Source organism: Parus major, chromosome 7 (assembly GCF_001522545.3).
Source record: "Parus major isolate Abel chromosome 7, Parus_major1.1, whole genome shotgun sequence".
In the NCBI taxonomy this organism is placed as follows: Eukaryota; Metazoa; Chordata; class Aves; order Passeriformes; family Paridae; genus Parus; species Parus major.
Window position 1 is genome coordinate 16,368,448 of NC_031776.1, and position 17,341 is coordinate 16,385,788.

Consider the following 17,341-nt stretch of genomic DNA (forward strand, 5'->3'; position numbering starts at 1 on the left):
AATTGCAATTTATGTACATGGACAGTGTCCCTGATCTAAAATATCCTTGCTGATGAGAGTGCCTTCATACTGGTAAAAATCTGACCAGTGCTGGTAGGATTGCATCTGGACAGAGCTGATTGCATCAGCTTATGTATTTATGTTTTCTGTAATGCTCTAGGCCTTTGGAGAAGAGTAGCTTTAAGTTGAATTGCATGTCACTTAGGGCAGAAAATACAGTTAAGATAGAACCTGATGCACAGCTTGTAGAAAATTATTTTATCCTAGATACATTTAGCAGAGCTGAGTTACTGTGAAAAAATCTGAGAACTGACAGTGTAGAGTTTATTGTGTTAATTAGAAAGTGCTGCAGCATTAGTGAGAAAATGTATTTTGGGTTCCACATTTTCTGTGGAACTTTTTTTTATCATGCCTGTAAGTGGTTTTCAGATGCCTAATTGGAGATGCTGTATGTGGAGGCCTGTACTATCTGAAAATCAAACCCTTTATCTAATAATGAATTTCTAAATACTTTTGATGTATTAAATGGGACCACATCAGTTATCCTTTAAAAGCAGGTTACTAATAGACAGAGCTGGTGTTTATGCTTACTCTATTTCATCTTTGGGTAGTAGGAAAGTTTTAGTAATAGAAACATTGTTGCTTAGAAACAAACACTACAAACCTCTGCTTAACTGTTTCACTGTGCTTGTGTTTGCTACTACACTTTTTTTTTTTTAAAATCACAATAGAAATGACCTTTTGTTTTTTCATTACCTTGTGTGGGATGGCTGGAGGGTATTCTCACACTGTAAAGGCAATAAAGCTCACCGACAGATTTTTTTCTAACAAAATCCTTCTGCACAGCTGCATAACATAAATCATTCCCTCCCATTTCTGAATGTTAGATATTTCTTGTATGAAAGTAACTGCTGTTCTTGCCTGACTTTAACAAGGTTTGAGGTTTTTTGTTTGGCACAAATATTGTCACTTCTTAGTTTTATAACCATGATGCCCTTAGCTGTAACAATTGCATGGCTTGAGTGTGAGGAGGTATAGGTTAGACTGCCAAGATGTTTGTATTTTCATAACAGTCAGCTCATATTTTAAAAATACAGTGTGTGTTGTCCTTTACTTAAATTATTTATTTCTGAATTCAACTAATGCATATATTGCCAAAACCCGGAGTATATCAAAAGTAAATTCAGGTGGTGGAGTAAGAGTTGTCTTCTGGGACTAAAGCCATTATTTTTACTTAGGAGTTTTGCCCCTTTTCCATGTGACATTGCATTGCTGAGGGATCATGTTACAATGCTTCTGGAATGAATCGACTTGCACTGCCTTAATTAAAGGTATCAAAGTAGGAATGAATAACCCTGGCCGCATCTGTTGCTGCTGATTTGCTTTCACTACCACAGTGAGGCATGAGCTGCTTAAGGTCTCTCTGCAGGTTCAGGGTGTTCTTGTTGATCTGCAGGACATGGCAGAGCATCTACAGGACCTTCCAAAGATCAAACCCCATCATATTCAGGGGGATGGCAGTTTAACTGAGTACTGCCTTAATAATAAAGTCATAATGAATTGTATTTATGAAACCCACTGCCGCCTCCACGGTGGCCGGCAGGAACTGCGCCCTGTTCATGCATAGAGCTAAAATACAGGGTAAAAAGTGGAACAAAATTACAGTGCAGTCAGGGCAGGGAGTGTTCTGGCACGGTCTGGCAAAATCTGTGCCTGTTAAACTGGAAAATATCTCCTTCCACTAAGCTCTAGTTTAGAGATTTTCAACATGACTATGTGTGAGAGATGGACTACAGCAAGTATTTGAATAGGAGAGATTGCATACTCTAAGGGGAGGCAAACAAAAATCTCAGCTTCAGGCTCAGTTTTGCAGGCCTGAAGGGCTCTCAAGTGGAGGTGCTACTCAGGCCAAAATTAAGGCAGCAGGTTCCAAGATTGCTTTATCTTTATGTAACCTTGTAATAAAAACTAGAAATTCATGCTTTGTTGGATGCAGCAGGTAATTCCAGTGAGCAGAGCAAACAGAGCTCGGGCATGAGCACTGCAGGCAGGAGTGGCTTCAGACAGCAAGGCTGGCTGTGTGGGTGGCTCAGCTTGCGACCCTGTGGTGCAGTGAGGATGGAATAACTCTCACCAGCTCCAAGGCAGAGATGCACAGCATCTTGCTGAAAGCCTCGGTGACTTGTGGCATCAAAACTGAAGCTGGTCAGAGCAGTAAAAGAGTGGATCAGAGTCAAAGTTTGCAGCATAGCCCTGAGCTCAAAATGTCGGGTCACTTGTAATACAAGTCATAAGGGTGACAGAACTTAGAAGAAATTGGGATTTTATTTTTTTTTAATTTTGAGAATTAAAATCATGGAGTAGAAATATGTTGGTACTTTTAATATGTACTCACTACTTCCAAAAAGAGCTTGTACTCAGTAGGGGAAAAAAAAAACCCTTCTTTTTTCCAAAATATTTCGCCATCCTTGCATACTATGATTTTATTTTAAGAGTTGTTAATTGCCATCCAGCAGAGGAAAATGCTAATGGCAGGAATAAGTTGCATGGAAACTCATTTATTGGAATATAAATTGAGATTAAAAAAATCTTTCTGGTGTAGATGAAAATGAAACTTGTAGACACATACATAGTAAAAATAATATGCATTCTCCTTCCTCCTCACAGTATGCTGGCTTCTGATCTGCATGTTTGCCATTTTCCAGATTTGTTTCTGTAGTTTTTATTCTAGCTGGATAAAGAAAATACCTTTTCACATTTTTAGTTTAAGTAAAAAGGGGGAAATTTTAACAGATCGTTCTGTAATAGTAAGAAGTAAGTTTAGAACCTAGGTGCAATATTATCTCAATAATTCTGCAAGTTTTTTCTGTGTTAAAATGTTTCTTATGCAACATTAAGATTTTTTGTTTCTTTCAGATACTGATGAATACAGACCACCTGTTTGGAAATCTTACTGTAAGTATCTCAGTGTTTGGGGGTATTTTTCCAAGTCAGAGATGAAAAGGTTTCAGTTGGATGCTTCAAAAGACTAATTTCTCTTTTCATCAGAATGTGAGTTTCAGAAGCATCAAAAAGGCTCACTTCTGTTTAGAGATAGGTTGAACTACCCCCAGGGACAAGTGAACATAGATTCATATTCATTTAGAAGAGTAGATTCTCTGCCCCTTATTAATGTGAGTTGTCCCACTCCTGCTTGGTCTTACTTACAGTGGTTTGTCTGCCTAGATCAGGGCTTACATAAACTCCATTCATGCCTTAAAGTTGGTATCCTTGCAGACATCTAGGGCTCCTGTGATCTAGTGCTTTGCATCACAAGAGCTGAGCTTGAGGTGGTTAAGAGAACTCAAATTGTTTTCTTCAGGAATTTGCTGATATAGTAAAATGAGAGCATATGCTTGGCCTGGTGTGACAAATCACAAGCAGGTTTTTTGAAGCCCTGCCTAGAAGGGCCTGGTTTGGTACCAGCCTGCCCATGCTCTCCAGTTCTTGGGGTCTTAGACAGGTGTGCAGGGCAGCAGCCCAGGTGCCTTGCCCTGAGATCAGAGTGCCACTCGCTTGGGAACTTCACAACTTGCTGTTTCGTTTAAAAAAAAAAAACCAAACCCAAATCAAACCCACAAAAAAGCAAACAGACATTTTTAAATGCAGAAGAATTCCGTGTAAGGGAATGACCTCTTATTTGGCTGTGCAAACGGAGGTTTAGGGACATGGAAGAGAACATGAGAAAAATGTAAAAGAGCATTGTCGCTTCCCATAGTGGCTCACCTATAAATTCTAGTTCTTTGTAGATAGAAAACCCAAGATGTGAGACATTTTGAGACTTGAGGAACCACAGCAAGAAAGAAGAGTCTTCTGTGAAAAACAGATTTTGAAAACAGAATGTTTGTGTGTATAACACACTTAACAGTTTAGGGATGTCAGACTTACATTTGCATTACTTCGTATATATTCAACTTGGTGTCTTCAGGCTGGATAAAGGGATTTGCTCAAGCAACATTTCACATTGTGAAAATGTTTGCTCTCTAAAGGTTGAGGAGATTTAGCACGTGAGAAAATGTAGTTACTTTAAAAGGTTTCCATCCTGCTGTGGAAGACTTTTTAATCAGAGATGTGGAATTAAAGGCTAAGTGAGAACCATGGTTAGAAAGAGAGCAAGTGTAAGAGGGCAGATTTGATTATGTTTTACAGCTCTGTACCTCCTGTGAACTCGGGGAACACTGCTTCCTTGTTCAGTTTATTCCACTCCATAATCTATAACAGGGAGGTTGAACCTCTCTAATATCAGATCTCCATTGGCAGCTTGACAGAAGCTGAAAGCCTGGGCACGTGCAAATGTGCTTGCACCCACTCTGCAGCATGGTTTGCATGTATGGTTTGTGTGCACCCACTGTCCTGCAGCATCATGGTTTGCCTGCCATGGTGAACCTTCCTGTGTTCAGAAGTAAACTCTGAATCCTGAGGTTTGATTAGATTTCTGTCTCATGACAGACGAAGAGGAATGTCTTGTTTAACTTCCCTGGCAATAATTACAGCAAGGAAGCTGGTGTTGCACTGTTTGAATTGCATAGCTCAGTTAGAGGAGGAGGAGGGATAAGAATCCTGTTTTGTAACTTAGCTAGTCAGCCTGCTGTGCTTCTTACTGGAAGAGGAGAAAGGTATTGCCATTGGTGAAAAAGAATTTCCTTTCAGAAAATCTTTTCAGCCTGGCTTGAAGTAAGGTGGGAAATAGCTCTCAGTTTTCAGCCAGTTTTTGTGGAGCATGCTGATTGTGGGTCTCCTCTTTTGTGAAATTCAGAAAAATCTTAACTTGTCCTTTCATTTTATTTGTTTTCCTTTGAACTTAGCTCTGCAGTTCTCAGAATTAGACATGGACAAGGTCCAGTGCCATCAAATACAGCTTTTACAATGGAAGCTAGGGAATCTGTGTGCTGGCAGTATAAATGGTCATGCTATGCCTAAAATGATAATTGCGATTTTATATACCAGTGTGCTGTTCTTTATCACTTGCAAAAATAATTTTTGTATTACCAGCCCAGCATGGAAATGACTGATTTTAGTAGCAGCAGGAAAAACCATTAGGTTTTTTTTATTTGGAACAAAGGGAATGTTTTTTCCCCAGTTTATCTTATGATTCAGTGATCATTGGGCATCTTGCCATTTTCTCCCTTCCCATATAGGTTGACACGTAAATACAGCATTTGCCAGTGGAAAAGACTTGGCATCAAATGAGAATCGTAATGAAGTCAAATTGTATTGGTTAAATTAATGTGTGGTCTTACTATCTGAAGAAGGTGAGAGCACAATGTAGACCTTGGTATTCATGCTAATGATTGAGATTTAATTTTAAAATATTACAATTCCAAATGTCCATTTTTCTATTTCTAGTGTACTATTGAAATACTAACTTAGTGTTGACAGCCTCATTTTGAAGGGGACTTGCCAAACCAGATTCAGTTGGCATAGAAGTTGAAAGTAATTTCTTTGGTATTATACTAGAAAGTCTGTACATACTAGTAGCATTAAATTTACATCTGGTTGCAAAGATCTGTTCTGGCTTGATGAAGCTTATTTTAAAAATAGAGAAAAAGAAGGATGAAAGATATAAAGGTAAGTAAGTGTATGTCATAATTTGGGCCTTAGCTATTTTACTGTGCTGCTCAACTCGTTATGTCTTTAGCTCTGCAAATGCAAAGGCCATCTTTCTCTTTCTTCAGACAGGTCCTCACTGATCAGTGGTGAAGGCATTCTGCGTGATACTTGCAAAGTCTTGAGGTGACTGGGTGTGTGCCCAGCATAGAAGGATTAGGCTCCATCTGCTTACGGAAGAAAGTTTGACAGCAGCCTGATTTGCCATATAATGAACTTCAATTTGTGTCTATTATGATTCTTTTTCTGATCTGTTTGTTGGAAACTTGTCTGATTTCACCTAGTTATTCCATATTACTCGATCAATTTGTTGTAAAGAAAATCAGTATCCCATTTTGGCTTGCAACATGGTTTTTTTTTGACCACTTATTAGTAAATTTTTATATCCTTGGTATCCTTGTGTTAAACTTTGCAGAAACTCTCCCTTATTTAAACCGCAATGTTTAATGTTAAAATGACTAACACAACGATTCTGTATTAATTAGAATTTAACTTCTGCCTCCTCCCAGTGTATCAGTTGCAACAGGAAGCTCCCCATCCTAGAAGAATAACCTGCACTCGTGAGGTATGTATCACGGTGTTCAGTTTTATACAGTCCAGTAATTCCATGTCTGTACTTAATTGTGTCCAGCCCAGAGTGGTTCCTTGGGACACTTTGTGCTGTGGTTAGAGTGGGTAGCCTTGGGGTGCTGGTACTCAGAAATCCATCTGTTCTAAAAATGGAATTTAATGCATTTTGGTATGTATCATCATTTACTAAGAATCATTTACTACTTTTTGATTCTTAGATACATGGAAACATACTTTTTCTCCTCCCTTTCTCATGAGAAATTCACAGAAGCAAGAGCAGAGCTGTGCAGGGAACTATACACCTGTTCCTTACGACATCACTACTAGATATGTGAAATAAATTAGCAGAGGGAAGACTAAAACCACCCCTGGTGCTGTTGTTTGATTCATAGTACTTAAGACTCATAAACAGCAGGAGCTAAGCTATACAGACCACAGATGTTATGGACTGAAGTGGTAACAATGGGATCCCATCAATAGGCAGTGATACAGGAGCATTGCTCATGGCATCCGCTGTTGAGGTAGACCCTGCTGTGCCCGGAGCTGCTGTTCAGCAGAGCAGCTCCTCTCCAGGGCTGTGGGGCTCCAGGCTTTAGCTGACACCAGGCACTGGTGCATCAACGTTTAGTCATACCTACACCCATCTTGCAGCTTTGCTGAAGAACCTGGGAAACATTCATTTAAATCTCAAAAATGCTGAAACGTTAGGCAGTATTACAAAACACAGCTCTTACTGAATAACTGGAAGTTATTACATTGCTGCAAGAAAACTTGAGTATTTTTATCATTTGCCAAGAGAAATAAAATTGATCTTTGAGATATGTTAGTTGCTTCGATGTAGCACTCTCCAGAAGGAACATTAATAGCTTACAATTTAGATGACAGGGAGGATTACTTGACAGAATTATACAGGCTCTTAGACAGTTCTCTGTAGTTTTTATAAAAGTCCAACTATAATTCTATGAAGTAATCTGTCAACTTCAAAATAAAATTTAGTGATTTAACAGAAGCAAAGTACTGCATTTAATGGAAGCACTCATTTTCCTCTGTTTCTTTGGTATTTCTAAAAAAGGTATTGCTGTAACTTACTGTGCTTAATCAAGATATAGCTACAGGAAGGAACAATACATGAATTTTACAAGAATTATAGCAAAAAGTTTTGTTTTGACAATGTTTTGTTACTGAGCATCAAAGCAGAGGTATTCCAGTTAAAATTGTTAATGCACATGTCTTAGGTACATCAAATAAAGTTGGATGCAGATTTGAAGGAAAGATACTTACAGAAGATAAGACCCAAGCTGTGAAAAAAATGGGATTTTTCCCCAATTTTTAATTCCATTGCAACATTATTAAGAAGGTTCACTTCTAATTTGAGTGCTCTCTATGGTACATTTTTTCATTACATTAATATAACAAGTATCTGAAGTCTTGTAAAAGCTTAGTATTACAATACAGGCTTAACAATTCAGCGTGCTTACCTGGATAGGATAAAGTATTTTATTCCTTGCATCCAATGGATTGTGCTTATTGTTGCTTTTTCCTTCCTCTCCTCAGAAGTCTTTCACTGGTGGAAGAGGTGTTGGTATGTGTGTGGTTATGTGTACACAGGCATATTGTAAAACCTTGATGAGATTTTTGGTAGCCCTCTGACACTGTTCCTTGAGGTGCTGACATTATGCCTGTACAATCACTGGAGCCTTTTATTTTCTCTTCCTTATCTCTGAGTCCTGCTGTAGTTTACTCCCATAGTGACAGACTTACAGTGTAATGCTCATAAAGTTGCCTGACTTTTGTGGTGATGGGTGAAAATTTTTCTGTTTCTTCAGTTAGATGCTTTGAGGATCTCATCTGTGAATGTTTTAATTCCCACAGAATTAGAACCTTCATTTTTCTGTATACATTTTTATGTCTTTAAAAAAAACAAACAAAGTAAAACAACAAAGAAACGAAAAAAAACCCCAAACCCATGATTGAAAGTACCAGCACAATTAAGGAAATTATGCAATTCTTAATATGAAAATTTTAATTATTTTGTAATTATTTGACTGCACGAAGTATATATACTCTGTAGTCAGGGTAAACTGATAAAGGACTCTGGGATATTCAGTAAGATGTGTTGGCATTATATCCCAGGCTAGTTTGGCTGCAGAGAAGGGCTTGGGGGTCTTTTGTCCCAGGTGGTAGGAACACACAAGCAAATTTCATACTTTGTTTTTCTTCATAGTATTTCTTTGATTACTATTAGCTAATACAGTCAAATAAGCAGAGATATAAATGTGTATTCAGTATCTGAAAATTAAAATTTTTTCCTGCCTCAGGGGTGATGGAAATTGTTCAGCTGTTAATCAGATAGAGATTGTCCTCTTTTTAGACTAGAGCAAGAAAATTGCCAGCCAAATTTAAAAGCATCTGTGTAAATCTTCTTCAAATACCAATCACATTGACTACTACAACTTTCTCGTCCTCATTTTCACTGAATTTCAGTTCTGTTAATTGGAAAATTTTATTAGCTCGAATAGAGATAGTAAATTAAAAAGTTGGACTGGTTTACAAAGGGAAAATTTGCTATGGGAGAGCGGTGGCCTCTAGCCTGTTACAGTCAATGGGGGATTTGCAAAAGTATCACAATCAATTGAAACACTTCTAAGTTCTGTCACCAGTGGAGAAAGAAATGCAACACATTAGTGTCTGTAATGTCATATTTCTATGAATTTACTCCAAAACAAGATTATGACATATGACAAACTTCAAGTGAGTGTAAAACTATCCCTGTGTCTGAGTGAACAAAAAAATGAGACACTCTGTTTTAAAATAGCTTCTTGAACTCTGAAGAGTAAACTTGTGTCTGCACCATGAACATTGTTGTAGAAACTGAGAAATAAAAGCTGCAGATTTAGAAACTAGTGAGAATAGAAGTAAACACAAAACTATGAAAGAATCAGTTATTTAGCTGCAGAACAGAGCATATTAAATACACATTTTATCATTGAAGAATTAGTTTCTTTTAAAAAAAGCTCTTGGAAGCTTATTTTTAACTAATAAAGGTAAAATTGAAGAAGTACATTATCAGTGCACATTTTCCTACTTCTGCATTAATTCTTTATAATGCAGATAACACTTTTTCATTATATGTATTGACCAGTTTATGCAGCTGAGCTGATTTGAAGTGAAAATATATTCAGCGAACAGTAACTTGTTAACCTTTCTCTCTGGTCTGAGCCTCTCCTGCTTGTGCTGAGCTTTGTGATCTGTTCTTTCTCAGCTGGGTTTCTATTAGCAGCCATGCATGAGTCAGTGGGGAACAGAATCTCCTCCTGAGTGCTTGAATTATTCAGCTGTATAAACAAATTCATAAATATTAGGAAGAAAATTTTGGTCCTGAAAACATCAAAGAGGTCAGTAGGAATGAACAATATGTAATTTGGTGAGGTATTAGCAAATAAATTGTTCTTCATGACTTACTGTAATCCACTTGTTGACAAAAGCAGGAGAGATGATTAGGGAAAAAGTACTTGTTAAAGAATAATTTAAAATCACACCATAAAAAAAACCCAACCCTTTATTTCATGTGCAAAAGCACACATTGTACAAGTGCTGATACTGAGAGGTGTATTCAACAGAATGACCTACTTAACTTGAAATGCTTCTCAAATACAAAGAATTCAAGTTTCTGCTCTGCTACACCAGTTTCATATCAGAGCAACACACAGATCAGTGGAGAGATGCTGAAGTAAAAAGAGCATTGCATTAATTTGGGATATTTTTTTTATTGTGAAGGTGCAGCAGAGCCAAGTCTTTCAATACTCCATGAGGTTTAAGTTGATGATTCCCTAAATTCTAAGGCTATTTGACTTCTGCATGAGGCTTGTATGCAAATTAAAGTGTTGTGTTTTAATACTGTATTTCCTTCATGAAGCTGATATTTGTTGTGCATATATGTGCATGCATAGGCATATTTAGGGCAGCTGTCACTGATACATGAAAGCATGAACAATTTTAAATAACTATATTAAAAATACATAGTATGGAGATAATTAAAGTCACTGGCTTTTTCTGTCCTTTTAGGAGGTTTCATCCTAATTCAGTGCTGATAGTTAACAAGGCTGTCAAACAGCATCTCTGTGTAGTATTGTGAAAATGGTCAAGAAACACAGAATAGATGGGCATATATAATGAGCTGTTTGTAAAGGTGGCTTTAACTGCATGATATTTGACCAGGACAACTTTCCAAATTTCATGATAGCTAAGGTCTTTGCCAAAGGAATGTCTACTATAAGGTGCTTGCTAATTCTGCCTGATTTGTCTGTTCATAAATTTGTTTTCATTGCCTTCACACCTCAGTTTGAAAAAAATGATAAATTAAGCAATGGTGGATATCTTGTTGATCTTTGTGTTTCTTGAAGGTATCATAGGGAGACTTTAATTTATTCCCTTGGTATTAGTGGTGTACAAATAAACACATTTAAAACAAATATCTCATGCTTTTTTCCCTCCTTTTTTTTTTCCAAGTTTGAAGGTTTTAAAACCTTGCCAAGCAAACAGCAGTAGGAATTTTTTCCCATAAGAAAAATCCTGAGAAGTCAACAGGCTGGATACAAAGAAAAAGAAGCAGCTATGGCTGCCCTTACACACACTCAGCAATGCTTTGGTTTGAAAATACTGCCAAATCAGAAAAAAATTCTGCAGAGTGTAATTACACTGTCTTTTCATCTATCAGCTTTAGCTAATAGGACTGACTTCTTGCTATCATCTTGTTTTAAAATGTATTTCCTTTCTTAGGTGGGTTTAGTTCCAGTCCAGATGTTTTCATTTTTTCTTCTTAACTTAGAAAGTTAGACTAATGAAGCTTCTGAACTAAACTGTTTTGTTTAAACTGTTTGACTTTCAGTACTCATGTGCAAAGGGAGGGTACGTGGGTGCCTGTGATTGTCATTTGTAGAATTAATTTTGTAGGATACAGTCTGGCAGGAACTTTTTGAAGTCCAAGGAAGCACAAAAGACCAAGAAAGCTGCACATTGCTTCCAGTGCAGTTAAGGATAAGAATAAACAAACACTATGTCTAAGTTGCAAAGGGTACAGCTGGTGTAATAACACCTGTCAGAAGCTTTATAGAAAGCTTGAGGAGAATGTTTGCTGTCTTGCATGGTAAATTTGGCTTACAGGGAGTCTGTGTGGTTTTCTCAGTGCAGACAAACTGCACTGCATATGTAGCCCAGTCATTCTGAGTGAATTAGAAGGCCCCTGCTGAGTTCTAATGGAATTTTCTTAAAGTCTTAATGTATGTCAATATAGATGTCAAAACCCTCTAATATTATCATAAATGTAAACAGTGATGGGGAAAAAAACCCCAAAACACAAATAAACAGGCAATAAAACTCAGTGAATTGAGGTTCCAGCTGCACTGAGTCGTATGCAAGCAAAACGTGTTGCACATCAACATTTATTCTGAAGTTATTGCAAGTTGGTAAAACTCATCAGTAGAGACTGTTAACAGAAGTGGTTATTTTCCTTTTTAACTCATCATCCACCAAAATGAACTGCAAGCCTACCTACAAATGCCTGGAAGTCCTGTGGAGGTTTTTCCAGATGCTTTGTTCCAGTCATCTGCCCATTCACATTTTCAAATGTTTGTGCAGAGTATATTATAAATTTTCTTAGGATTTGCAAGTACTTTGAAGATGACCTGTCAAGTTACTAATCCATTTCTGAAAAGGAATGCTTTTGTGCATATAAATTTTCCATTTCTGTCTTATAAATTCACTGAGATAAATATAAAATCTCACTAGACAGACAACAAAATCTTATTCATGACAGGATTCTTCTTTTAACAATTGCCCTAAACTAGTGTCTTAGCTTAAGGGTTTTAGTTAAGAATTGTTGCAAGTTTCTATAACAACAACAATAAAAGGCTTTCATTTTTTCTGTTTATGTTGCTATCTTATTGAAGAAATAGCCTACATTTAACAAAAAATATCTAAGACCTCTTTTCTTTTGAAATGATCCAGTCTCTTCAGGCCCTTTGAAAACAGCTATCACACCAGTCAACTCTTGTTTGCTTTTATAAAGGAAAAAGAAATATTTTAGAACATGATAAATCTTTCCAGTGATGGAATGTTTTTTTCCAAAGTGATGAGTCATTACAATAGCTTTTTATTTCCTGGGAATGTCGAAGAATTGTTATTAGACTGTGCATGAGGATGTATGTTGGTTTTTGTTGTTTTGGATATCTGAAATCTTTCTACTCCATGAAAAAAATGGGAGAGAAGCTCTAATATTAATAGGCTTTTTGTTGAAAAGTTGGAAAAAAGAAACTGAAGTGGCATTCTGTGTTTCAGCATAGCTGGATTCTTTTATACTTTTGTAGTTCAGATTGTATAACTGTTGACTTTCACTCCCCAAAGAGTTTCCCCCTTTAAATTTAGCAAGAAAGGATAACCTGGTAGTTTAGATTATTAGCTGGTTTCTGTGAGATCTGCTGTTCCTCACTTGGCTTTAAACTTCCTGGACAAATGAAGATTGATTACTTCCTCTAAAATAGTTATCAGGCAACCTGTACCCTGCCACCTCTGCATGTTGTGTGCATTTACACCATAAGGTGTGTGGAGCACTGACAAGGTAGAGTGACACTACACAACACATGCACATCTGCTTTTGAAGTCTTCCAGGAGATACTGCAGATCACACAGTTGAATGCAGTCAAGGAGTACAAGACTTAGGCACTTGGTGATTCACTCTACCCTTTGCCCCCACTCTGAGGGCTGTATAGTAGTGCCTTTATTTCAGCAGGGACACCAACAGCTCTGTGCTGGAAGGTATCTCTTTTTTTAAAAAAAAGAGTTTTATGTATGTTTCACTATATTAGTGCACTCAACAATATGGGGCACTTACATGCATGAAATGCAAACTCATTTCCCCTTTCTGGCACTTTGTAAAAGCAATATTTAATGCCATCAGTTTGTATATGCAGAGTCCCGAGGATGACGTGATCCAAGTGGCTCATCCTTTCTTGCTCCATTTTAAGCCATTCACAAATGCAATTATTTTCTGAAGGTCTCCCTTTGGTTTCCCTATGTTCTAATTGCAGGAGAAATTCTGTTGTAGATTATTTTTTGCCTGCACTTTCACATTTCACATTTTCCCTTTCTGGTTTTAATGCTATATTGTAGACAGTCCACTTACTGTATAGCTTTTCTTGTTATGAAACATTATAATTTCTGTTGTTTCTTCTAGGTAGAGAACAGACCCAAATATTATGGAAGAGAGTAAGTAGCAAACATCTCTGAAAGTGATTTATCCTGACATATTGGTTAATAATAGTTGCAGAAAAGGTGTCAAGTATTAATTCTGTGCTTTTTGTTTCTTCTGCGTGTTTTACAGCAATGTCTCTCACCATCAGATCGTTATTACAGTGCCATCACTTTTGTCTACCTAAAATTACAGCTGCAATTTCTGATGGTTATGGATATCACTGAGTGGTACTTTAATTGAGAAAAACATACATATGTTTCTGTACTTTCAAGGGATTGGCTTTTTCCATCTCTCTCTCCAGTTGGCTTTGAAAAAAGGTGTTTCTGTTAAGGAAAAAAAGCTATTTGGATGTATATGTGTCTCCTCTTTCAAGTTGCTAATGCAAAGATGGTTAGCTTTAGTGTGGAGAAACAAAGCAGATCTTACTTATGTTTATTTTGGCAAAAGATGTGTAGTGTTGCTGGGTTATTACATCAGCAATTACTGAGATTATGGCAACTTGCTAAAATCTCAAAGACTGCATAAAATATCCTCAAATGCTTTAAAATGTTTGACTGCATGCCACTAGCACAAAACATGTGAAGCCAGCAGGAGAAAACAGATTTATTTCTATATATTAAATTGATAGATGCAGATTTTAAAACAATGTACTTGTTTCATAGATACTCTTTCCTAGAAGCTTTTTAAACCATTTAAAGTAACTTCAAATACAGGCAGGAAAAGGAAATTAACTTAAACTATAATTCCTGAAAAACAGTCATTTTTAATTACTATTGTTGGTGCTTTTTTAAAGAAGACCGAAAAGCGATTTAAAAGAGAAGAGGCATGTGTTTCAAAAACACTTTTGTTCCTTAGATTCCATGGGATGATCTCAAGGGAGGAAGCTGACCAATTATTAAGTGTTGCAGAGGGAAGCTATCTCATTCGTGAAAGCCAAAGGCAACCTGGAACCTACACTTTGGCATTAAGGTCAGTAATTAATATTTCATTTTTAAATTCATAAAATATTCAGGAGATTTTACTGTGTTGCTGACCTCAGAACATAAAATTCTTTGTGATTGTTTTAATTTTTTTTAATCATTATACTTTTTTACCCTAGTTACAGATTCAGTATCTTTAACGTTCACTGCCCCTTTTTGAAGTGCTAACATTCCTTATTGCTTGCACCATCGGGATAATAGCAATTGTGGTTTTGCTGGTGGAGCTTCATTTTGCCCTTGTCCCACTAGGATACAGATGTGGCCCTATGCAGATGTTGGGAGAGCAGGTGAACAAGAAATAAAAGGCATCTTATGAGTTCCCCTGACTAGTGTGCCATGCACTGGCTAGGTAGCTGTTGCTGAAGAGCACTCAGCTTTCTCTAGTCTCTCCATGGGATGGCAACAAATCAGGAGGCCCTTTCTTGTCTGAACACCTGTTATCTAACAGTGTTTGCAGATCTGCTTCTTCATCCTGCAAAGTTCTGGCAAGTGGGTCAGCTATAAATAAAAAACTCAAAAAATAGTTGTAAGTTTTAAACAGCTTAATTACTTTTAAGATATTGAGGTTATTTTGGCCTGTGCTGTACAGATGGGAGATGGTGATTATTAGCCATGTTTTAAATCGAAGTGGGATAAAAAAACATTGAAGAAGAAGATGCAGTTACTGAAAGTTTTATATGGGTAAAGTAAGATTATAATTAAAGTAATAATATCTTGAAATAATAGGTTGTGATGAACTAGTTTTTCAGGGGAAAAAAGGAGTATATTTTCATAGGATATTTGTTTCTGTAGTTACAAGATTTCAAAGAGAAACATTATTGACATTTATACTGACTTTCATTAACAGTGTAAATTTGTTATTTCTTATTAAAATAATACTCAATTTCATCATCTTCTGCTTCTGCAATATTCTTTTCTGAAAAGAAATCAGTTGTTTTGATACCTGGCTTGAAAGAAGAGCTCCCACCCCTTGCTTCCAATGGTGCAGAAGGCACAGGGCCTACAGACTAACAATAAAATCAATTTTATACCAAGCAGAGAAAAGAATGGCTAGTTCTTAGTGATCAGTTTGGGAAAAGGTTTCAAATTATAGCAAAGTTGTTATCATTGATTTATTTTGATGAAATTCAGTGTTTGAGAAAACACATCAGAAACTGAAACTGCAGCATCTTGCAGCCATTTCATTAAGGATAAGTGCTAAATGAGTCGTGTATCAAGGGCAGTGGGTCTAGGTGGCTGCTTTCCTTCCCACAGCAGATAATGCTCAGTTGTGTCACTGTTAGCCCTCAGAGTGTATAAATGAGGGTGTTAACTCTCATACCTTAGGTGGAACTCTGTGAACTGTGGTGCTCTGTCTTCCACACATTGGAATTTTACCACTATGATTTTTTTTGTCACTACTAGGTAGTGTAGCAGAAGTCTGTGTTTCCACTGACTGGAAGGAGAGTTTTGCTCCGTTTTTATTTTTCCTCTCCCTGGAATTATAAATGCAGAATATAACCATTAGCCAAAATGCCCACTTTGTTTCTGACATTTTAACCTCTCTTAAAAACAAGGTCCTTTCTGCAGTCTCTCTCTGCATCCTGAGTGTAAGAAGTTTTCTGTGATTGCCATGATCAGTGTGTGTAGTTCTATCATTTTTTGAGAGCATCACTTGTGTTTGGGTCACTACACTGCCAGATGGCAAAGATGGCCCTGTCTGCAGTTTAGATAATCCCAGCAGGAATTTAAGAATGTCATTTCCATGGCCAAAACCAGAGCTTGTCAGTAGGATGGTATGTATGAGCAAATCTTTTCCAAGTTCAACAGAAGGCTTTGATTGAGTTCCGGGTCTCTAATTTCACCCATCCTCTTCTAGCTGTATTTGAACCGATTTGGTATTTTCATACTAGGATTAGGTGCCACTCTGTCTCTGAAGCAGTCATGTTAAATTTAAGATCACTTTAGTATGATTTTTGCTTTTCCTTCTTTACCTTTGTTTTACCCCTTAGAAGTTGTGGGAGGAAAGAAAACTTGGTCAGCTGTTACATAAAAAACAGACACAGAACAGATTCCAAGAATTTTATGAAGTTAACCCAGCAATTCTCTAGAGGTGCTCTAATTCTGCACTAACATAGCGACAAAACATAAAGTGAAATATCCTTGTTTTCTGATAGGTTTTCAGGCACATTTTGGTAAAAAAGTTGAGTAAAATTTAGGTTCTTGAAGGTGCTATCAACTCTTGGCATAAATACTTGGTTCCCTCTGTATTTCTGTGTATCTACTCAATCTCTCTCGCTGTTTGTTGTTTGATGTGTCAGTCTTTGACAGTGTGTCAGATCTGATTAGGGCAAATTGGAAACTGCCTATGAAGTGTGATTGCATCATGAAATCCCAGTTCAGCGAGACATAAAAGTCTTGTGGTAGCTCTGGGTAGGAGCAGCTGATGTTGAGACTGAGACAGGTTTGTTTCCTGGCTTGTAGCTGCCGATGGTTCTGCTGGGGAGGCAGGCAATTCAGTGAGACAGACGGCCCAGCACGTCCAGCTCTGGCAGATGTCTTCTTCCTGTGTTTGTGTCAGCGTGCCTGGGAATCCTGAAAAACCCAGTGCATCCAGTCGTGAAGAGCAGTTTAGTGAAACAGGATCATATCCCTTCCTGTGGCAAGGTATGACGTCTCTGTAATGAAATGTTTCCAGTCTTCTTTTCTGAAATGGAGAAGAACAAGCTTTTTGTGATTTGTCCTGAGTACCCAAGCCAGACAATTCCTCAAATCATTATGGAGCACTTTCAGTGTTACCTTTGATTCCACCAGCTATTGTAGCTGATGTCCAAAATCTCAGTGCCTGTACCAGGCAGGACTGCATATCCTGTTCAAGATGAACCGCACCACGTGTTTTAGTTCTTTATTCTCTAAA

The 17,341-nt window shown here is 37.3% G+C and overlaps 1 protein-coding gene across 1 annotated transcript in view; it reads left to right on the forward strand.

Moving 5' to 3' along the window:
* The first annotated feature begins 2,126 nt into the window (after positions 1 to 2,126).
* CHN1 (chimerin 1) overlaps positions 2,127 to 17,341 on the forward strand; it is a 73,368-nt gene continuing 58,153 nt past the window's right edge. The window contains exons 1-5 of the mRNA XM_015634681.1: positions 2,127 to 2,205; positions 2,917 to 2,955; positions 6,156 to 6,211; positions 13,448 to 13,479; positions 14,321 to 14,434. Of these exons, the coding sequence (XP_015490167.1) occupies positions 2,151 to 2,205; positions 2,917 to 2,955; positions 6,156 to 6,211; positions 13,448 to 13,479; positions 14,321 to 14,434 (296 nt within the window). The 5' untranslated portion in view covers positions 2,127 to 2,150. The remainder of the gene's footprint in view (positions 2,206 to 2,916; positions 2,956 to 6,155; positions 6,212 to 13,447; positions 13,480 to 14,320; positions 14,435 to 17,341) is intronic.